The sequence below is a fragment of the Salmo trutta genome, chromosome 16 (genome assembly GCF_901001165.1).
Source record: "Salmo trutta chromosome 16, fSalTru1.1, whole genome shotgun sequence".
NCBI classification, from domain to species: domain Eukaryota; kingdom Metazoa; phylum Chordata; class Actinopteri; order Salmoniformes; family Salmonidae; genus Salmo; species Salmo trutta.
In genome coordinates, this window is record NC_042972.1 from 7,979,602 (window position 1) to 7,999,735 (window position 20,134).

Consider the following 20,134-nt stretch of genomic DNA (forward strand, 5'->3'; position numbering starts at 1 on the left):
CTCCTCCTCTCCCAGCAGTCGCCTTAGTAAACCCGCTGCCATCAGTTGCCTCTGCAGGGTAGCCGACTGAACTGATCTCAAAGGGATGTCTGGGTTGTTGAAGATAGGCTCCTCCCACACCCACAGCCCAGGCTCCATACCCATTTCTCATGTGGGCCTTGGCAGCTGCCAGCATTGCAGAGTAAAAGCCTTAGAGACCTGCTGTACTTCCCCCACATCCCATCATTGACTCAGAGACTCATACTCCTCTCTTTGCTACCTCCACCTTTCACAAAAATTCTGGAAACCTGAGAAAATAATAGCATCTTGTAAGAGACTTACATTAAACTTCCAATAGGATGCCTGCCGAGGCCCTGGTGAAATAGACATGGTTATGTGGTTATGCGAAAAACCCACCGGGAGAATAGTAGCACCCAACAACCTATTGCTCTGATTCCTGGACATGTAAAACTGATCGAGTCGGGCTGCACTCACCCTAGCCTCAAAGGCTTTCACCCATGTTTACTGTCTTGTGTTGAGATGTCTAGTTCTCCAAACATCCACTAGGTCAAACTGATTAATGATGTCCCTTACCACCCCCACTGAGCCTGAATGAGGCTCTTCCCCATTTCTGTCTTTGGTCAAATCCATTGTACAGTTCCAGTCCCTGCCGACCACCAGCGTCTCCTCAGGCGCTACCTGTGAGAGTTCATGTCTAAGACACCCAAACAGAAGCCCCCTCTCTCTCCCTGTGTTAGGCGCATACACATTTATAAAGACAACACCCATTATGTTAATTTCTGCTTTGACAACAAGCAGCCTACCCCTACACACCTCCTTTGAGGAGCACATTATTACAGACAGACCTGGTACAAAAAGGACTGCCACCCCTGCACTAAAATTTGTCCCATGGCTCAACACAATTGCCCCTTTCCACCAGAGCCCCCAATCGACTTCATTCACCACATCACTATGAGTCTCCTGCAGAAACAACACCTGTACTTCCTTTTGTTTTACATATAGACCCAGCCTCATCTACACCCCCAACCATAGCATGACTAGGCCCAGCCTCATCTACACCCCCATCCATAACATGACTAGACCCAGCCTCATCTACACCACCAACCATAGCATGACTAGACCCAGCCTCATCTACACCCCCAACCATAGCATGACTAGGCCCAGCCTCATCTACACCCCCAACCATAGCATGACTAGACCCAGCCTCATCTACACCCCCAACCATAGCATGACTAGGCCCAGCCTCATCTACACCCCCAACCATAGCATGACTAGACCCAGCCTCATCTACACCACCATCCATAACCTGACTAGACCCAGCCTCATCTACACCCCCAACCATAGCATGACTAGACCCAGCCTCATCTACACCCCCAACCATAGCATGACTAGACCCAGCCTCATCTACACCACCAACCATAACCTGACTAGACCCAGCCTCATCTACACCCCCAACCATAGCATGACTAGACCCAGCCTCATCTACACCACCAACCATAACCTGACTAGACCCAGCCTCATCTACACCACCATCACTGGCATGACTAGGCCCAGCCTCATCTACACCCCCAACCATAGCATGACTAGACCCAGCCTCATCTACACCACCATCACTGGCATGACTAGACCCAGCCTCATCTACACCACCATCTATAACCTGACTAGACCCAGCCTCATCTACACCACCATCTATAACCTGACTAGGCCCAGCCTCATCTACACCACCATCTATAACCTGATTAGGCCCAGCCTCATCTACACCACCATCCATAACATGATTAGGCCCAGCCTCATCTACACCACCATCCATAACATGATTAGGCCCAGCCTCATCTACACCACCATCTATAACCTGATTAGGCCCAGCCTCATCTACACCACCATCCATAACATGATTAGGCCCAGCCTCATCTACACCACCATCTATAACCTGACTAGGCCCAGCCTCATCTACACCACCATCCATAACATGATTAGGCCCAGCCTCATCTACACCACCATCCATAACATGATTAGGCCCAGCCTCATCTACACCACCATCTATAACCTGACTAGGCCCAGCCTCATCTACACCACCATCCATAACATGATTAGGCCCAGCCTCATCTACACCACCATCCATAACATGATTAGGCCCAGCCTCATCTACACCACCATCCATAACATGATTAGGCCCAGCCTCATCTACACCACCATCTATAACATGATTAGGCCCAGCCTCATCTACACCACCATCCATAACATGATTAGGCCCAGCCTCATCTACACCCCCAACCATAGCATGACTAGACCCAGCCTCATCTACACCCCCAACCATAGCATGACTAGACCCAGCCTCATCTACACCACCAACCATAACCTGACTAGACCCAGCCTCATCTACACCCCCAACCATAGCATGACTAGACCCAGCCTCATCTACACCACCAACCATAACCTGACTAGACCCAGCCTCATCTACACCACCATCACTGGCATGACTAGGCCCAGCCTCATCTACACCCCCAACCATAGCATGACTAGGCCCAGCCTCATCTACACCACCATCCATAACATGATTAGGCCCAGCCTCATCTACACCACCATCTATAACCTGATTAGGCCCAGCCTCATCTACACCACCATCCATAACATGATTAGGCCCAGCCTCATCTACACCACCATCCATAACATGATTAGGCCCAGCCTCATCTACACCACCATCTATAACCTGATTAGGCCCAGCCTCATCTACACCACCATCTATAACATGATTAGGCCCAGCCTCATCTACACCACCATCTATAACATGATTAGGCCCAGCCTCATCTACACCACCATCCATAACATGATTAGGCCCAGCCTCATCTACACCACCATCTATAACCTGACTAGGCCCAGCCTCATCTACACCACCATCCATAACATGATTAGGCCCAGCCTCATCTACACCACCATCTATAACCTGATTAGGCCCAGCCTCATCTACACCACCATCCATAACATGATTAGGCCCAGCCTCATCTACACCACCATCTATAACCTGACTAGGCCCAGCCTCATCTACACCACCATCCATAACATGATTAGGCCCAGCCTCATCTACACCACCATCCATAACATGATTAGGCCCAGCCTCATCTACACCACCATCCATAACATGATTAGGCCCAGCCTCATCTACACCACCATCCATAACATGATTAGGCCCAGCCTCATCTACACCACCATCCATAACATGATTAGGCCCAGCCTCATCTACACCACCATCCATAACATGATTAGGCCCAGCCTCATCTACACCACCATCCATAACATGATTAGGCCCAGCCTCATCTACACCACCATCCATAACATGATTAGGCCCAGACTCATCTACACCACCATCCATAACATGATTAGGCCCAGACTCATCTACACCACCATCCATAACATGATTAGGCCCAGCCTCATCTACACCACCATCTATAACATGATTAGGCCCAGCCTCATCTACACCACCATCCATAACATGATTAGGCCCAGCCTCATCTACACCACCATCTATAACATGATTAGGCCCAGCCTCATCTACACCACCATCTATAACATGATTAGGCCCAGCCTCATCTACACCACCATCCATAACATGATTAGGCCCAGCCTCATCTACACCACCATCTATAACATGATTAGGCCCAGCCTCATCTACACCACCATCTATAACATGATTAGGCCCAGCCTCATCTACACCACCATCCATAACATGATTAGGCCCAGCCTCATCTACACCACCATCTATAACCTGACTAGACCCAGCCTCATCTACACCACCATCTATAACCTGACTAGACCCAGCCTCATCTACACCACCATCTATAACCTGACTAGACCCAGCCTCATCTACACCACCATCCATAACATGATTAGGCCCAGCCTCATCTACACCACCATCCATAACATGATTAGGCCCAGCCTCATCTACACCACCATCTATAACCTGACTAGGCCCAGCCTCATCTACACCACCATCTATAACCTGACTAGGCCCAGCCTCATCTACACCACCATCCATAACATGATTAGGCCCAGCCTCATCTACACCACCATCTATAACATGATTAGGCCCAGCCTCATCTACACCACCATCTATAACATGATTAGGCCCAGCCTCATCTACACCACCATCTATAACCTGACTAGACCCAGCCTCATCTACACCACCATCCATAACATGATTAGGCCCAGCCTCATCTACACCACCATCCATAACATGATTAGGCCCAGCCTCATCTACACCACCATCCATAACATGATTAGGCCCAGCCTCATCTACACCACCATCTATAACCTGACTAGACCCAGCCTCATCTACACCACCATCCATAACATGATTAGGCCCAGCCTCATCTACACCACCATCTATAACCTGACTAGACCCAGCCTCATCTACACCACCATCCATAACATGATTAGGCCCAGCCTCATCTACACCACCATCTATAACCTGATTAGGCCCAGCCTCATCTACACCACCATCTATAACCTGACTAGACCCAGCCTCATCTACACCACCATCTATAACCTGACTAGACCCAGCCTCATCTACACCACCATCCATAACATGATTAGGCCCAGCCTCATCTACACCACCATCCATAACATGATTAGGCCCAGCCTCATCTACACCACCATCTATAACCTGACTAGACCCAGCCTCATCTACACCACCATCCATAACATGATTAGGCCCAGCCTCATCTACACCACCATCCATAACATGATTAGGCCCAGCCTCATCTACACCACCATCCATAACATGACTAGGCCCAGCCTCATCTACACCACCATCCATAACATGATTAGGCCCAGCCTCATCTACACCACCATCCATAACCTGACTAGACCCAGCCTCATCTACACCACCATCCATAACATGATTAGGCCCAGCCTCATCTACACCACCATCTATAACCTGACTAGACCCAGCCTCATCTACACCACCATCCATAACATGATTAGGCCCAGCCTCATCTACACCACCATCCATAACATGATTAGGCCCAGCCTCCGCTGACCTCAATTTCAACCCACTGGCGCTTGTACCCTCACCTTGTCCACAGCCTTTATCTGGGCACACAAAGCTCTTATGCCCCAAATCCCCACTCAAAACACCGTAGACTATCTGTGCTGGCAAACCCTTCGTAGAGCTCCTCCCCATACCTACTTTAAAATGCACATTTAGCTGTTGCTCATTGTTATTCAGAAACATGAACACATGCCTCCGGAACGAAACAACGTGCTTAACACTCTTAAGGATCCGCCCCTTTTTTTAAATTTCCGCCTAAAATGACATACCCAAATTTAACTGCCTGTAGCAAGGATATGCATTTTCTTGGTACCATTTGAAAGGTAACACTTTGAAGTTTATGGATATGTGAAAGGAATGTAGGAGAATATAAAACATTAGTTCTGGTAAAAGATAATACAAAGAAAATACCGACTGTTATTTTGTATTGTTTTGTACCATCATCTTGGAAACGCAAGAGAAAGGCCTTCCAAACCCCAGGAAACTAAAACTCTGTACTCTTCTACCCTACCTAATGAAAAAACCTGTGGATACCACTAAAACAAATAGTGCATTAACCCTCCACCGTTGAAAAGAAACATTTAAGAAAAGACCAAGACAGAATCAAGAAAATAAGTTAGGACAGAGCCTTCCACACCAAACACTCAAACTCCAAAAAACTCCAAGCATGCACTGAGAGAGAGAGAGAGAAAAAAAAACAGAGAAAGAAAGAGAGACAGAAAGACAGAGAGAGAGAGTGAGAGACAGAGAGAGAGAGAAAGAGAGAGACAGAAAGAGACAGAGAGAGAGAGAAACAGAGAGAGAGACAGAAAGAGACAGAGAGAGAGAGTGAGAGAGAGAGAGAGAGAGAAAGAGAGAAAGAGAGAAAGAGAGACAGAAAGAGAGCGAGAGAGAGAAACAGAGAGAGAGAGAGAGAGTGAGAGATAGAGAGAGAGAAAGAGAGAGACAGAAAGAGACAGAGAGAGATACACACAGAGAGAGAGAGAGAGTGAGAGATAGAGAGAGAGAAAGCGAGAGACAGAAAGAGACAGAGAGAGATACACAGAGAGAGAGAGAGAGAGACAGAAAGAGACAGAGAGAGAGAGAAACAGAGAGAGAGAGAAACAGAGAGAGAGAGAGAGAGAGAGAGAAAGAGAGAGACAGAAAGAGACAGAGAGAGAGAGAAACAGAGAGAGACAAAGAGAGAGAGAGAGAGAGAGAGAAAGAGAGAGCGAGACAGAAAGAGACAGAGAGAGAGAGAAACAGAGAGAGAGAGAGAGAGAGAGAGACTAATTTAATTGAGATGACCCCCTGTGTATGAGGTTATTATACAGTGGTTAGGGTATTTTATCCTGCAGTGGGAACATACTGTATCTCCAACTGTTCATGTTTTCTTCATCCCATTCCATGCAGTGTTTCTAGTAATACATATGAAGTGGATAGCGGATTCTAAGCATCATATCATGTGTTATGTGTGTTATGTTAAAGGCATTATGTAAATAGTAAAACTCTGTGTCTGTTGTATGACACCTCTCTTCCACTTCCCAAGGCTTGCCTCCAGCTGCCCTGGGCACTTCTGGTATAAAATGTCACCTTACACAATGTGTGTCCCAGGAATGTATTGTCATGTGCTGTATTGTCATGTGCTTCTGGATTTGTTCTGATTGTTCCAATGACTGAGGCAGGCTGCAGAGGTGTCGTCTGCTCTATTCTGTTCTGTTCTATTCTGCTCTGTTCTATTATTTTCTTCTCTATTCTGTTCTGTTCTATTCTGCTCTGTTCTATTATTTTCTTCTCTATTCTGTTCTGTTCTATTCTGTTCTATTCTATTCTGCTCTGTTCTATTATTTTCTTCTCTATTCTGTTCTGTTATATTATATTCTGCTCTGTTCTGTTCTATTCTGCTCTATTCTGTTCTGTTCTATTTTGTTCTATTCTGTTCTGTTCTGTTCTATTCTGCTCTATTCTGTTCTGTTCTATTTTGTTCTATTCTGTTCTGTTCTATTATTTTCTTCTCTATTCTGTTATATTCTATTCTGTTCTGTTATATTCTATTCTGCTCTATTCTGTTCTGTTCTATTCTGCTCTGCTCTATTCTATTCTGCTCTATTCTGTTCTGTTATATTCTATTCTGCTCTATTCTGTTCTGTTCTATTCTGCTCTGCTCTATTCTATTCTGCTCTATTCTGTTCTGTTCTATTCTATTCTGCTCTATTCTATTCTGCTCTATTCTGTTCTGTTCTATTTTGTTCTGTTCTACTCTATTCTGCTCTGTTCTATTCTATTCTATTCTGCTCTATTCTATTCTGTTCTATTCTGCTCTGTTCTATTCTATTCTGCTCTATTCTGTTCTCCTCTGCTCTATACTATTTATTCCAGTCTGCAGAGCTCTCCTTGTGTATCTATTCTATTCAACTCTACTGTGTTCTACTATGCTCTGTTCTATTCCATCCAGGCTGCAGACTTCTCCTTGCTTTGCCCCCACTAGAGGTCCTCTCTGTACTGAGAGCCAGTCTGCTGATGTGATGCTCATACAGTCCAGATATGTCTGCTTCTCCTGGGCTTCACTGCCATTTTATCCCTCTCTACTTGTCTGTTTTTCTGTTCTGTCCTAACTGCTGCTTGTTTTCTATCTAAAGGCTGATATAAAGGCCGTCTATGACTTACAGCACAATGACTATGGAACATTATGTTTCCGGTATGAGGGGTAACGCACTAAACATACAAAACATGACATGAATCCAAAGATTAGGCAAGGTCAACGTTTTCAAAATACTGTACTTACACGGACACCTAGCGAATTCATCCACATAACTACAGTATATTGTAACCAGCCTCCTAGCTAATTCATCCACATAGTGACAGCTACAGTATATTATAACCAGCCTCCTAGCTAATTCATCCACATAGTGACAGCTACAGTATATTATAACCACCCTCCTAGCTAATTCATCCACATAGTGACAGCTACAGTATATTATAACCAGCCTCCTCGCTAATTCATCCACATAGTGACAGCTACAGTATATTATAACCAGCCTCCTCGCTAATTCATCCACATAGTGACAGCTACAGTATATTATAACCAGCCTCCTAGCTAATTCATCCACATAGTGACAGCTACAGTATATTATAACCAGCCTCCTAGCTAATTCATCCACATAGTGACAGCTACAGTATATTATAACCAGCCTCCTAGCTAATTCATCCACATAGCATCATGATCTGTCACTGTCCAATACTACTGCAGTATTCAGCATCATTATCTGTCACTGTCCAATACTACTGTCTTATCCGGTGTCCTGTGTGAATTTAAATATGCTCTCTCTAATTCTCTCTTTCTCTCTTTCTTTCTTTCTCTCGGAGGACCTGAGCCCTAGGACCATGCCTCAGGACTACCTGGCATGATGACTCCTTGCTGTCCCCAGTCCACCTGGCCATGCTGCTGCTCCAGTTTCAACTGTTCTGCCTGCGGCTACGGAACCCTGACCTGTTCACCGGACGTGCTTGTTGCACCCTCGACAACTACTATGATTATTATTATTTGACCATGCTGGTCATTTATGAACATTTTAACAACTTGACCATGTTCTGTTATAATATCCACACGGCACAGCCAATACTAATGTCTGTCTGTGTTTGCCTGCCTGTCTGTTTGCCTGTCTGCCTGTCTCTGTCTGTCTGTCTGTTTCTAGCTTGTCTCTAGTTCCCTTTCTTCCCATACCTCATCATTACACACACACGCACACACACACACACACGCACGCACGCACGCACGCACACACACACACACACACACACACACACACACACACACACACACACGCACACACACACGCACACACACGCACACACACGCACGCACACGCACGCACACGCACACGGCCACGGCCACTCTTCTCCATGACCTCAATGATATGGATATGTCCCACTAAGAGCCCTGGGCTGGTGAGGTGTATGTGCTACACAGCACTCTGGGAAGGATCACTTACACCTTATTGGAAAGCAGCAGAGTGGATAAAAGTGTGAACGATGGCATGCTGGGTAGGGGCTCGGGGGGTCAGTGTGTGTGTGTGTGTGTGTGTGTGTGTGTGTGTGTGTGTGTGTGTGTGTGTGTGTGTGTGTGTGTGTGTGTGTGTGAGCATTCTGGTGTAACAGGAAGCTAGTGTGATGTTGATGATGAGGGGCTTTCCTGTGTGGCCAAATACAGCGGGAGGTGCTTATTGTGGAAGTGCGCTGCTCATTGGACAGCTACGTGGATCAGCCCTTTACCAGCTCCTCGTGGCACGCTAGGACAGCCTGGGATGGAGGTGCTAGCTGGTGGTGCTGATATTGGTCAGTCTCTGTCACGTACACAGGATTGCAGTGCTTTGCCTCCAGATTGTGGGCCTGATAAAAAGTAGAACAACACTGTTGACTAGGCAGTGCTCTGTATCAGCTGCCGTGGGCAGCCTTGCTGTTTGGAGAGGTATCCTTGGAGCTGCTTTATGTACCCTTGAGTAACCATGCATAAAAGGAACCTTTGAAATGTTTTGATCCTTTTTAAATGTATCCAAGGATCTCCAAGGATACCTCATCCTAATACCCTGACAGTACAGAGCCTGTCTCCAAGGATCTCCAAGGTTACCTCATCCTAATACCCAGACAGCACAGGGGCCCATATCCAAGGATCTCCAAGGTTACCTCATCCTAATACCCAGACAGCACAGGGGCCCGTATCCAAGGATCTCCAAGGATATCTCATCCTAATACCCAGCCAATATCCACTGCCTCCTGGGAGAATCTCCTTATCTAAACAAGACACCCACCACAGAGACAATGTCCACTGCCTCCTGAGAGAATCTCCTTATCTAAACAAGACACCCACCACAGAGACAATGTCCACCTGTGTTCTGACTAATAAAACATCTGGGCTCATCTAAGTACCCAGCAAGAAGACAAGTCTCGGCAACAATGTACAACCTGACATTTGATAATCAGAGAGAGAAAAAGGAAACAGAGAGAGAGAGAGAGAGAGAGAGAGAGACAGACAGAAAGAGAGAGAGAGACTAATTTAATTGAGATGACTGAAATGACAGAAAGAGAGAGGGAAAAAAGAGAGGGGAGGAGAGAGAAATACCAAGAGGGAAATAAAAAGAGAGCGAGATAGAAATTGAGATCGAGAGAGAGATATATAGAGAGAGAGAGGACGTGAGAGAGCACATGGGAGAGAGAGCGCGAGAGAAAGCGAGAGCAAGAGAGAGAGACTGTGATACCTCTCATCCGACTGCCACAGAACCACAGTAACTACAGTCCAGAACTCCCTCCAGTCCATTTCAGCTGATTAGCTCCTAGCCAGCATAATCACTTCACTGCCACCCCCTGCTCTGATCCAATCCCCTTTGGTGCCAATGGTAACAAAATATTCAACCTGTTCTGGTCTCCTCTGTTCTGCCTCACTACACTGAAAGACGAGGGAAGTCTCTGCCATTCTCCACAGGGCTATGATGTTGAATATGAGGGCTTTTCTTCAAGGATTGACTGTCATATTTGTTTTAAAACCGTCTAAACCGTTAAAACGTCTAAACCAGAACTTTAGACGACATCTTGAGTTGAAGTCGGAAGTTTACATACACTTAGGTTGGAGTCATTAAATCTCGATTTTTAACCACTCCACACATTTCTTGTTAATAAACTATAGTTTTGGCAAGTCTGTTAGGACATCTACTTTGTGTATGACACAGGTAATTTTTCCAACAATTGTTTACAGACAGATTATTTCACTTGTAATTCACTGTTTCACAATTCCAGTGGGTCAGAAGTTTACATACATTAAGTTGACTGTGCCTTTAAACAGCTTGGACAATTCCAGAAAATGATGTCATGGCTTTAGAAGCTTCTGATAGGCTTATTGACATCATTTGAGTCAATTGGAGGTGTACTTGTGGATGTATTTCAAGGACTACCTTCAAACTCAGTGCTTCTTTTCTTGACATCATGGGAAAATCAAAAGAAATCAGCCAAGACATCAGAAAAAAAATTGTTGACCTCCACAAGTCTGGTTCATCCTTGGGAACAATTTCCAAACGCCTGAAGGTACCACGTTCATCTGTACAAACAATAGTACGCAAGTATAAACACCATGTGACCACGCAGGCGTCATACCGCTCAGGAAGGAGACGCGTTCTGTCTCCTAGAGATGAACGTACTTTGGTGCGAAAAGTGCAAATCAATCCTAGAACAACAGCAAAGGACCTTGTGAAGATGCTGGAAGAAACAGGTACAAAAGTATCTATAACCACAGTAAAATGAGTCCTATATCGACAAAACCTGAAAGGCCGCTCAGCAAGGAAGAAGCCACTGCTCCAAAACCACCATTAAAAAAGCCAGACTACAGTTTGCAACTGCACATGGGGACAAAGATCGTACTTTTTGTAGAAATGTCCTCTGCTCTGATGTAACAAAAATAGAACTCTTTTAACATAATGACCATCGTGATGTTTGGAAGAAAAAGGGGGAGGCTTGCAAGCCGAAGAACACCATGCCAACCGTGAAGCACGGGGGTGGCAGCATCATGTTTTGGGGGTGCTTTGCTGCAGGAGGGACTGCTGCACTTCACAAAATAGATGGCATCATGAGGAGGGACAATTATGTGGATATATTGAAGCAACATCTCAAGACATCAGTCAGGAAGTTAAAGCTTGGTCGCAAATGGGTCTTCCAAATGGACAATGACCCCAAGCATACTTCCAAAGTTGTGGCAAAATGGCTTAAGGACAACAAAGTCAAGGTATTGGAGTGGCCATCACAAAGCCCTGACCTCAATCCCATAGAACATTTGTGGGCAGAACTGAAAAAGCGTGTGTGAGCAAGGAGGCCTACAAACCTGACTCAGTTACACCAGCTCTGTCAGGAGGAATGGGCCAAAATTCACACAACTTATTGTGGGAAGCTTGTGGAAGGCTACCTGAAACGTTTGACCAAAGTTAAACAATTTAAAGGCAATGCTACCAAATACTAATTGAGTGTATGTAAACTTCTGACCCACTGGGAATGTGATGAAATAAATAAAAGCTGAAATAAATCACTCTCTCTACTATTATTCTGACATTTCACATTCTTAAAATAAAAGTGGTGATCCTGACTGACCTAAGACAGGGAATTTCTACTAGGATCAAATGTCAGGAATTGTGAAAAACGGAGTTGAAATATATTTGGCTAAGGTGTATGTAAACTTCCGACTTCAACTGTAGTAAAAAAATACAGTAGATACATGTTTTGAACATCTCTACTTAAATTAGAGTTAAATCAATCAATTATTAAATCAATCAATCAACAGATCAAACAATTGTATCAATAAGCTAGGCGTATGTCCCACGTCACTACTTCACAGGAGAGGCATTTGATTGGCTGAGATAATGGATGGGCTGGACATGCTGGGAGATGAGTTTGGATTGGTCTGTCATGTAGCATGCTTCCGTCTATATATCACTACGTGTTGATAGTCCTTTCTCCCGCACTGTTTTTGAAAGATATAACATTAGCCATCAAGGGTGTAGACAAAGAAGAGCTCTCCAGTAGATGTATCAAAACATTCAAGGGCTATTTTCTCCAAAGTGGGGTTTACAAGTTTATCAACTTTCAAAGCATAATTACTTTCCCATTCTTCCTGAACTGCAGTGTATGATATACCATTTTCTGGCTCTGAGTCTCTACTTTTATCCAATGTAAAAAACACAATTTCAAATTTTGCTACATAAAATCGAATCAAGGCGGTCGGTCACATATAACACTACGTATATCAACATTTATTACAGCGTGCTTACATAACCTTAACGCTTAACAGTCGAGTTCAATTTCACTTGTGGAAAATTAGTAAGGAGAATGAAACATTAACAGCAAGCAGTTCCATAGCTAGTGTTTCTTCAATTCTGACTTCATCAGCATTCAACTTCTGCTTCATTTCCATAGTAAACACATTAGACTGTGTGATGGGGGAAAACATAAGGGCCTAATGAGCCCAACAGAGCAAGACATAACCATTTCTGTTGTGATTGTATTTTTACAAAGACAAAAACCTTACAAATGCACATTCTCCTCAAAACAAATGCAACAATTTTGGTTTAACATAGGGCATAATCGCTTTACAATGTTAACACGTTGATTTCTCTATGACCAGAAGGAGTTCATCATTAGTTGTTTATTGCTGATGGGGAATATTGTGTCGGCTATCAGTATTACAAGGGTTTCTTTCCTATTCTAATATATCTGAGTCTAATGGTGGATGGCTATCAGGATGTGACTGGAGTCTGTTTAAAAGACAATACTGGCTATATAGATATATATACAGCATGCACAATGTGTGTGTGTGTCCGAATATGTGTGTGTGTGTGTGTGTATGCATAATGTATGTTCATGTGTGCGTATGCTACTCACGTGTAGACTTTGAGAACAAAGTCCTTTTCCTCCTTTAGTTCTGAGATGGTCTGTAGTACATCACTCATGGCCAGCACCGCACAGCCGTACGGCCTTCTGTATTGGACGTGAGGAGGACCCTTCTTAGAGTCATTCAGCAGCATCCGACCTGCACACACACACACGCGCGCACACACACACACACACACACACACACACACACACACAGACAGACAGACAGACAGACAGACAGACAGACAGACAGACAGACAGACAGACAGACAGACAGACAGACAGACAGACAGACAGACAGACAGACAGACAGACAGACAGACAGACACAGACACACGCACACGCACACGCACACGCGCACGCGCACACGCACACGCACACGCACACACGCACACACACACACACACACACACACACACACACACACACACATGCACGCACGCACACACACACACACACACACACAGAGAGAGCGAGAGAGAGAGAGACCTTATCACAATTACATCATACCATACCATACCATGACAAGCATGATACACTCACATGTAAACAGCCCTGTGTGAATATGCTAGCTGTGAAACAATGTAGCTAGACAAACAAACATGAATATGCCTATCCGTGTGTGTATACCATGGATAGTCCTGTCTGAAGGTGTGTGTATACCATGGATAGTCCTGTCTGAAGGTGTGTGTATACCATGGATAGTCCTGTCTGAAGGTGTGTGTATACCATGGATAGTCCTGTCTGAAGGTGTGTATATACCATGGATAGTCCTGTCTGAAGGTGTGTGTATACCATGGATAGTCCTGTCTGAAGGTGTGTATATACCATGGATAGTCCTGTCTGAAGGTGTGTGTTTACCATGGATAGTCCTGTCTGAAGGTGTGTGTATATACCATGGATAGTCCTGTCTGAAGGTGTGTATATACCATGGATAGTCCTGTCTGATGGTGTGTGTATACCATGGATAGTCCTGTCGGAAGGTGTGTGTATACCATGGATAGTCCTGTCGGAAGGTGTGAAGGGGAACACAGAACACACAGCAGTGGCAACATTTGATCTGTGGTCACCGCAGTCTGTCTGTCTGTCTGTCTGTCTGTCTGTCTGTCTGTCTGTCTGTCTGTCTGTCTGTCTGTCTGTCTGTCTGTCTGTCATAGCCTAAACGTCACCTGGAGCTGAGCAGACAGTAGCGGAAAAACTTTGTGAGATTCTGAGAGTAGCCCTACACAGGAACTACAGATACTGGATGTTAATTTGATCAACCTGTTGTCTCAGGAGTTTTCCCGCACAGCAGGAAATGCAAACTTGTAGCGATGTTTAAAAAGGAGTGCTGAGCGAATAACCAAAATTAAACAACTAATTGACCGAAGTCAGTTCAATTATTTGAATTCCATTTTATAGTTTTTTTTTATGCACGATAAAGAGGGATAGAAAGCAGATGCTTCGCAAGGTATAAAATACATGATCTAAGTGATTGATATTGGTATTCAGCTGTCATAACATTATGTCTTATTTACATTGAAGAACTACTAAAATAGTGATTCTGTCAGACAGCATGGGCAGCAGCTCTGTAGAGATGAGATGATGACTTGAAATGAAATAATAACGTCATCAAAGGACTGGCTAATAAGTCTGGCTGCACATCGGACTGGCTGACTTACTGCAAATTGAGAAACGATGAGACTAAACTCAACAAAAAGAAGAAGAAACTGTATTATGAAGCCAAGATCAATTATATAAAGAATGATGGAAAAACTTTGGAGTATTTTAAATGAAATTATGGACAGAAAGACAAATTTTGAATCAGATGGCTTATTCATCACAAACCATTTGATGTGACCAATTATTTTGAGGATTACTTCATTGGCAAAGTGGGCAAATTTAGGCAGGAAATTCCAACAATGAACAGTGAGCCATCATACTCATGCATAAAAAAAAATTATGAAAGAAAAGCATTGTAAATTTGAATTTTGGGAAGTTAGTGTGGGAGAGTTGAAAAACATTATTGTTATCTATCAATAATGACAAACCTCCTGGCATTAACAACTTAGATGGAAAGCTACTGAGGAGGGTAGCTGACTCTATAGCCACTCCTATCTGTCATATCTTTAATCTGAGCCTAGAGGAAAGTCTTTGTCCTCAGGCCTGGAGGGAAGCCAAAGTCATTCCACTACCCAAGAGTTGTAAAGCGGCCTTTACTGGTTCTAACAGCAGACCTATCAGCTTGCTGACAGTTTTTAGCAAACTGTTGAAAAAAACTGTGTTTGACCAAATACAATGCTATTTTTCTATAAACAAATTAACAACAGACTTTCAGCATGCTTATAGAGAAGGGCACTCACAATGTACTGCACTGACACAAATGACTGATGATTGGTTGAAAGAAATTGATAATAAGGAGATTGTGGGAGCTGTACTGTTAGATTTTAGTGCAGCCTTTGATATTATTGACCATGTGTGCTTAGTGTCGTTATCCTGTTGGAAGGAGAACCTTTGCCATAGTCTGAGGTCCTGAGCCCTCTGGAGCAGGTTGTCATCAAGGATCTCTCTGTACTTTGCTCTGTTCATCTTTGCCTCAATCTTGACTAGTCTCCCAGTCCCTTCCACTGAAAAACGTCCCCACAGCATGATGCTGCCACCACCACGCTTCACTGTAGGAATGGTGCCAGGTTTCCTCCAGACGTGACACTTGGTAGTCAGGAGTTCAGTCTTGGTTTCATCAGACCAGAGAATCTTGTTTCTCATGGTCTGAGAGTCTTTAGGGGCCTTTTGGCAAACTCCAAGCAGGCTGTCATGTGCCTTTTACTGAGGAGTGGCTTCCGTCTGGCCAATCTACCATAAAGGCCTGATTGGTGAAGTGCTGCAGAGATGTTTGTCCTTCTGGAAGGTTCTCCCATCTCCACAGAGGAACTCTAGAGGTCTGTCAGAGTGACAATCGAGTTCTTTGTCACCTTCCTGACCAAGGCCCTTCTCAGCCGATTGCTCAGTTTGCCCGGGCGGCCAGCTCCAGGAAGAGTCTTGGTGGTTCCAAACTTCTATTTAAGAATGATGGAGGCCACCGTGTTCTTGGGGACCTTTAATGCTACAGATATTTTTTGGTAACCTTCCTCAGATCTGTGCCTCAACACAATCCTGTCTCTGAGCTCTACGGACAATTCCTTCGACCTCGTGGCTTGGTTTTTTCTCTGAAACCTGTTTTTGCTTTGTCATTATGGGTTATTGTGTGTAGATTGCTGAGGATTTTTTAAATCCATTTTAGAATAAGGCTTTAACGTAACAAAACGTGGAAAAAGTCAAGGGGTCTGAATACTTTCCAAGGCATTGTATAGATCCAATGGTTGTAAAGATGGAGAGAGGTCTGTCTGTAATAAAAAACATGCTCTGCTTTATTGACACCACACTCCAAAAAGAAAGTCCTGCAGGCTCTAGTTTTATCTTATCTTGATTATTGTCCGGTCATGTGGTCAAGTGCTGCAAAGAAGGACCTAGTTAAGCTGCAGCTGGCCCAGAACAGAGCCACACGTCTTGCTCTTCATTGCAATCAGAGGGCTAGTATTAATACTATGCATGTCAGTCTCTCTTGATAAGAGTTGAGGAGAGACTGACTGTGTCAGTTCTTGTTTTTAAAAGAAACATTAATGTTTTAATGTAAATATTAATGTTTAACTTTATTGTGCTGGAAAATCAAAATTGTTTGCATAGTCAACTTACACACAGCACTGACACACACACTTACCCCACCAGACATGCCACCAGGGGTCTTTTCACAGTCCCCAAGTCCAGAACAAATTCAAGGAAATGCACAGTATTATACAGAGCCATGAGTGCATGGAACTCCTTTCAATCTTATATAGCGCAGGTGAACAACAAACCTGGTTTAAAAAATAAATAATGTAACACCTCACAACGCCTCTCCGGTGACCTATTGGTTGTGTGTATGTACTGACATGTGACCTATTGGTTGTGTGTATGTACTGACATGTGACCTATTGGTTGTGTGTATGTACTGACATGTGACCTACTGGTTGTGTGTATGTACTGACATGTGACCTACTGGTTGAGTGTTTGTACTGACATGTGACCTATTGGTTGTGTGTATGTACTGACATGTGACCTACTGGTTGTGTGTATGTACTGACATGTGACCTATTGGTTGTGTGTATGTACTGACATGTGACCTATTGGTTGTGTGTATGTACTGACATGTGACCTATTGGTTGTGTGCATGTACTGACATGTGACCTATTGGTTGTGTGTATGTACTGACATGTGACCTATTGGTTGTGTGCATGTACTGACATGTGACCTATTGGTTGTGTGCATGTACTGACATGTGACCTATTGGTTGTGTGTATGTACTGACATGTGACCTATTGGTTGTGTGTATGTACCGACATGTGACCTATTGGTTGTGTGTATGTACTGACATGTGACCTATTGGTTGTGTGTTTGTACCGACGTGTAACTGATAGATGTACACACTACATGTTAATGTTTTTAAATGTCTGTAAATTGTAGTCTTTTGTCTGTAATGTCTTTTTCCTTATGTAATCGGACCCCAATAAGTCTAGTGGTCGCCATTGGCGTGTGCTAAATGGGGATCCTAATAAATCAAATCAAACAAATATTGTATAAACACAACTGAAATATTGTATTAAAGTAATGTGAATAAATTATGGTTAAGTGATGAGCAGTAATGGACAGTCACCACCATCATGGGACTTTTATTCATTGTTTTACTCTGTGTAGTTACAGCATTCAACCCACATAATGCATAGTGCATTTAAAGTAAAAAAAAAAGAAATTGAAAACCTAAATAATCGAAACGAAACCGAACCGACCTCAAAAAACACCAATCGCTCAGCACTATTAAAAAAGCTTCTGAAGTTTGTAATTTCCATTTTGAAATGTCAGAATTGATTTGCCCTAACAAAAAAATATATTGACGCTTACAAAAAACATCCATTAATTATAATCTAAATAATAATTAACATTTCCTGTTGCTGCAGGATAATTTTTCTGCTGTGAGAAACTGGGTCAAATTAAGATTCGGCATCTGTAGATCTGTAAAACAAACAGCTAGAGGAAGAACAGTACTAAGATACTGGAGTTTTTTTTAACTTAACAGAGGAAGAGAATCAGTGAGACGGATTACTCCGAATGCTTTGTATAAAACATTGAATTTACAGGTAGATGCAGGACTAGAAAACGTATGATAGAGGGAGAAAAAGAGCCTTTAGAACCAGCCAGAGAGATGACAAAGTGCATGCAGAGTTACACACACTTGAGATGCTGGGGACACAGCAGGTGACCCGAGCTCATTTCCTCAAATTAAGAAAGACAAACAGCGTACTGCTTTACTGTCTCTGTGTTCTGCTTCACTGAGACCAAATTAGATTATTTCTGTGTCCCAAAATGGCATCTTGTTCCTTACAGTATAAAGTGCACTACTTTTGACCAGGGCCCATGGGGCACAAAATGTATGCACTACATTGGGAATATGGTGCCATTTGGGACACGGCGATTGAACATCCGAGAAAGAGCGGCTTACCGGTTCTGATGATTTGTGAAACAATATACAGGTCCCGCTTCATGTCCTTATTACTTAAATCCTGCAGAGTAAAGAGGTTAAAACATTACTTAGTGATGTCAGAGATGATAAAGGAAAGAGGTTTTAACATATTAGTTAGTGATGTCAGAGATGATAAACCCCATTACCATTATGTGAACAATTGTTTGATGATCATAAAAATGTGTGTGTTTGTTTGTATGTACAGCTTACCGCGTGTGTGTGTGTTTGTGTGTTCTTGTGTGTGTTTTTATGTACAGGTTACTGCACGTGTGCGTGTGCGTGTGTGAGTGCGCGTGCGCGCGTGCATGCGTGCGTGTGTGTGTGTGCGTGCGTGCGTGCATGTGCGTGTGTGTGTTTGAATATATGGACAGCTTACCGTGAACAGAGCACACAAACGATCAACCCTGTCTGTGTTCTTGGGACCTTCATTCTTGTTCAGTCTCACCATAAATTTCTCACTGAAATGACAAACAGAGACACTGAAATGGTGCACTGTTAACTGGGACACAAGACTGACAGTATTATAAACAAATGCATCGCAAAATAAAGACCGACACCATCTAAAGAAAACAGTATATTATTATTACATTATATATTCAGCTTTTTGATTACAATGAATTATTCAATACATTAAAAAAATTCATGAGCCCAAATGTATACATTTTATACGCAAATACTATATGTAATGTCTGAAACACACACACACACACACACACACACACACACACACACACGCACACACACACACACACACACACACACACACACACACACACACACACACACTCTGCATGCAACGGTCAGAGGGGGGTAGGATGCTGGGCTGCGACGATCAGAACATGTTTCTTTTTTTTCCTTCTTATTAATATTGTGTCCGATGGCCGCATGCTGCGGCTCCTCGTGACTCACAGAAAGCAAAGACAGCCCATCTAAAACAAGACGACACCCATGAGGTACTGTCTTTACACACCAGATACCGTCTGTTCGGTCCAGTAAGGACAAAACATCAGCACAATATAAATGTCGCCAAATGGGTAGTTATTAATCTACAAGCCAACAGCAAGCTACTAGCCTATCTATTAATCTGCACACCAACAGCAAGCTACAAGCATATCTATTAATCTACACAC

The 20,134-nt window shown here is 43.7% G+C and overlaps 1 protein-coding gene across 11 annotated transcripts in view; it reads right to left on the minus strand.

The window, feature by feature from the left end:
* Positions 1 to 20,134, minus strand: part of dock3 (dedicator of cytokinesis 3) — a 369,152-nt gene that overhangs the window by 82,088 nt on the left and 266,930 nt on the right. For all 11 annotated transcript variants that reach the window (XM_029692895.1, XM_029692892.1, XM_029692890.1 and 8 more), the window contains exons 10-12: positions 19,381 to 19,462; positions 18,984 to 19,044; positions 13,442 to 13,589 (exon numbers count right to left, since the gene is read on the minus strand). In XM_029692895.1, the coding sequence (XP_029548755.1) occupies positions 13,442 to 13,589; positions 18,984 to 19,044; positions 19,381 to 19,462 (291 nt within the window). The remainder of the gene's footprint in view (positions 1 to 13,441; positions 13,590 to 18,983; positions 19,045 to 19,380; positions 19,463 to 20,134) is intronic.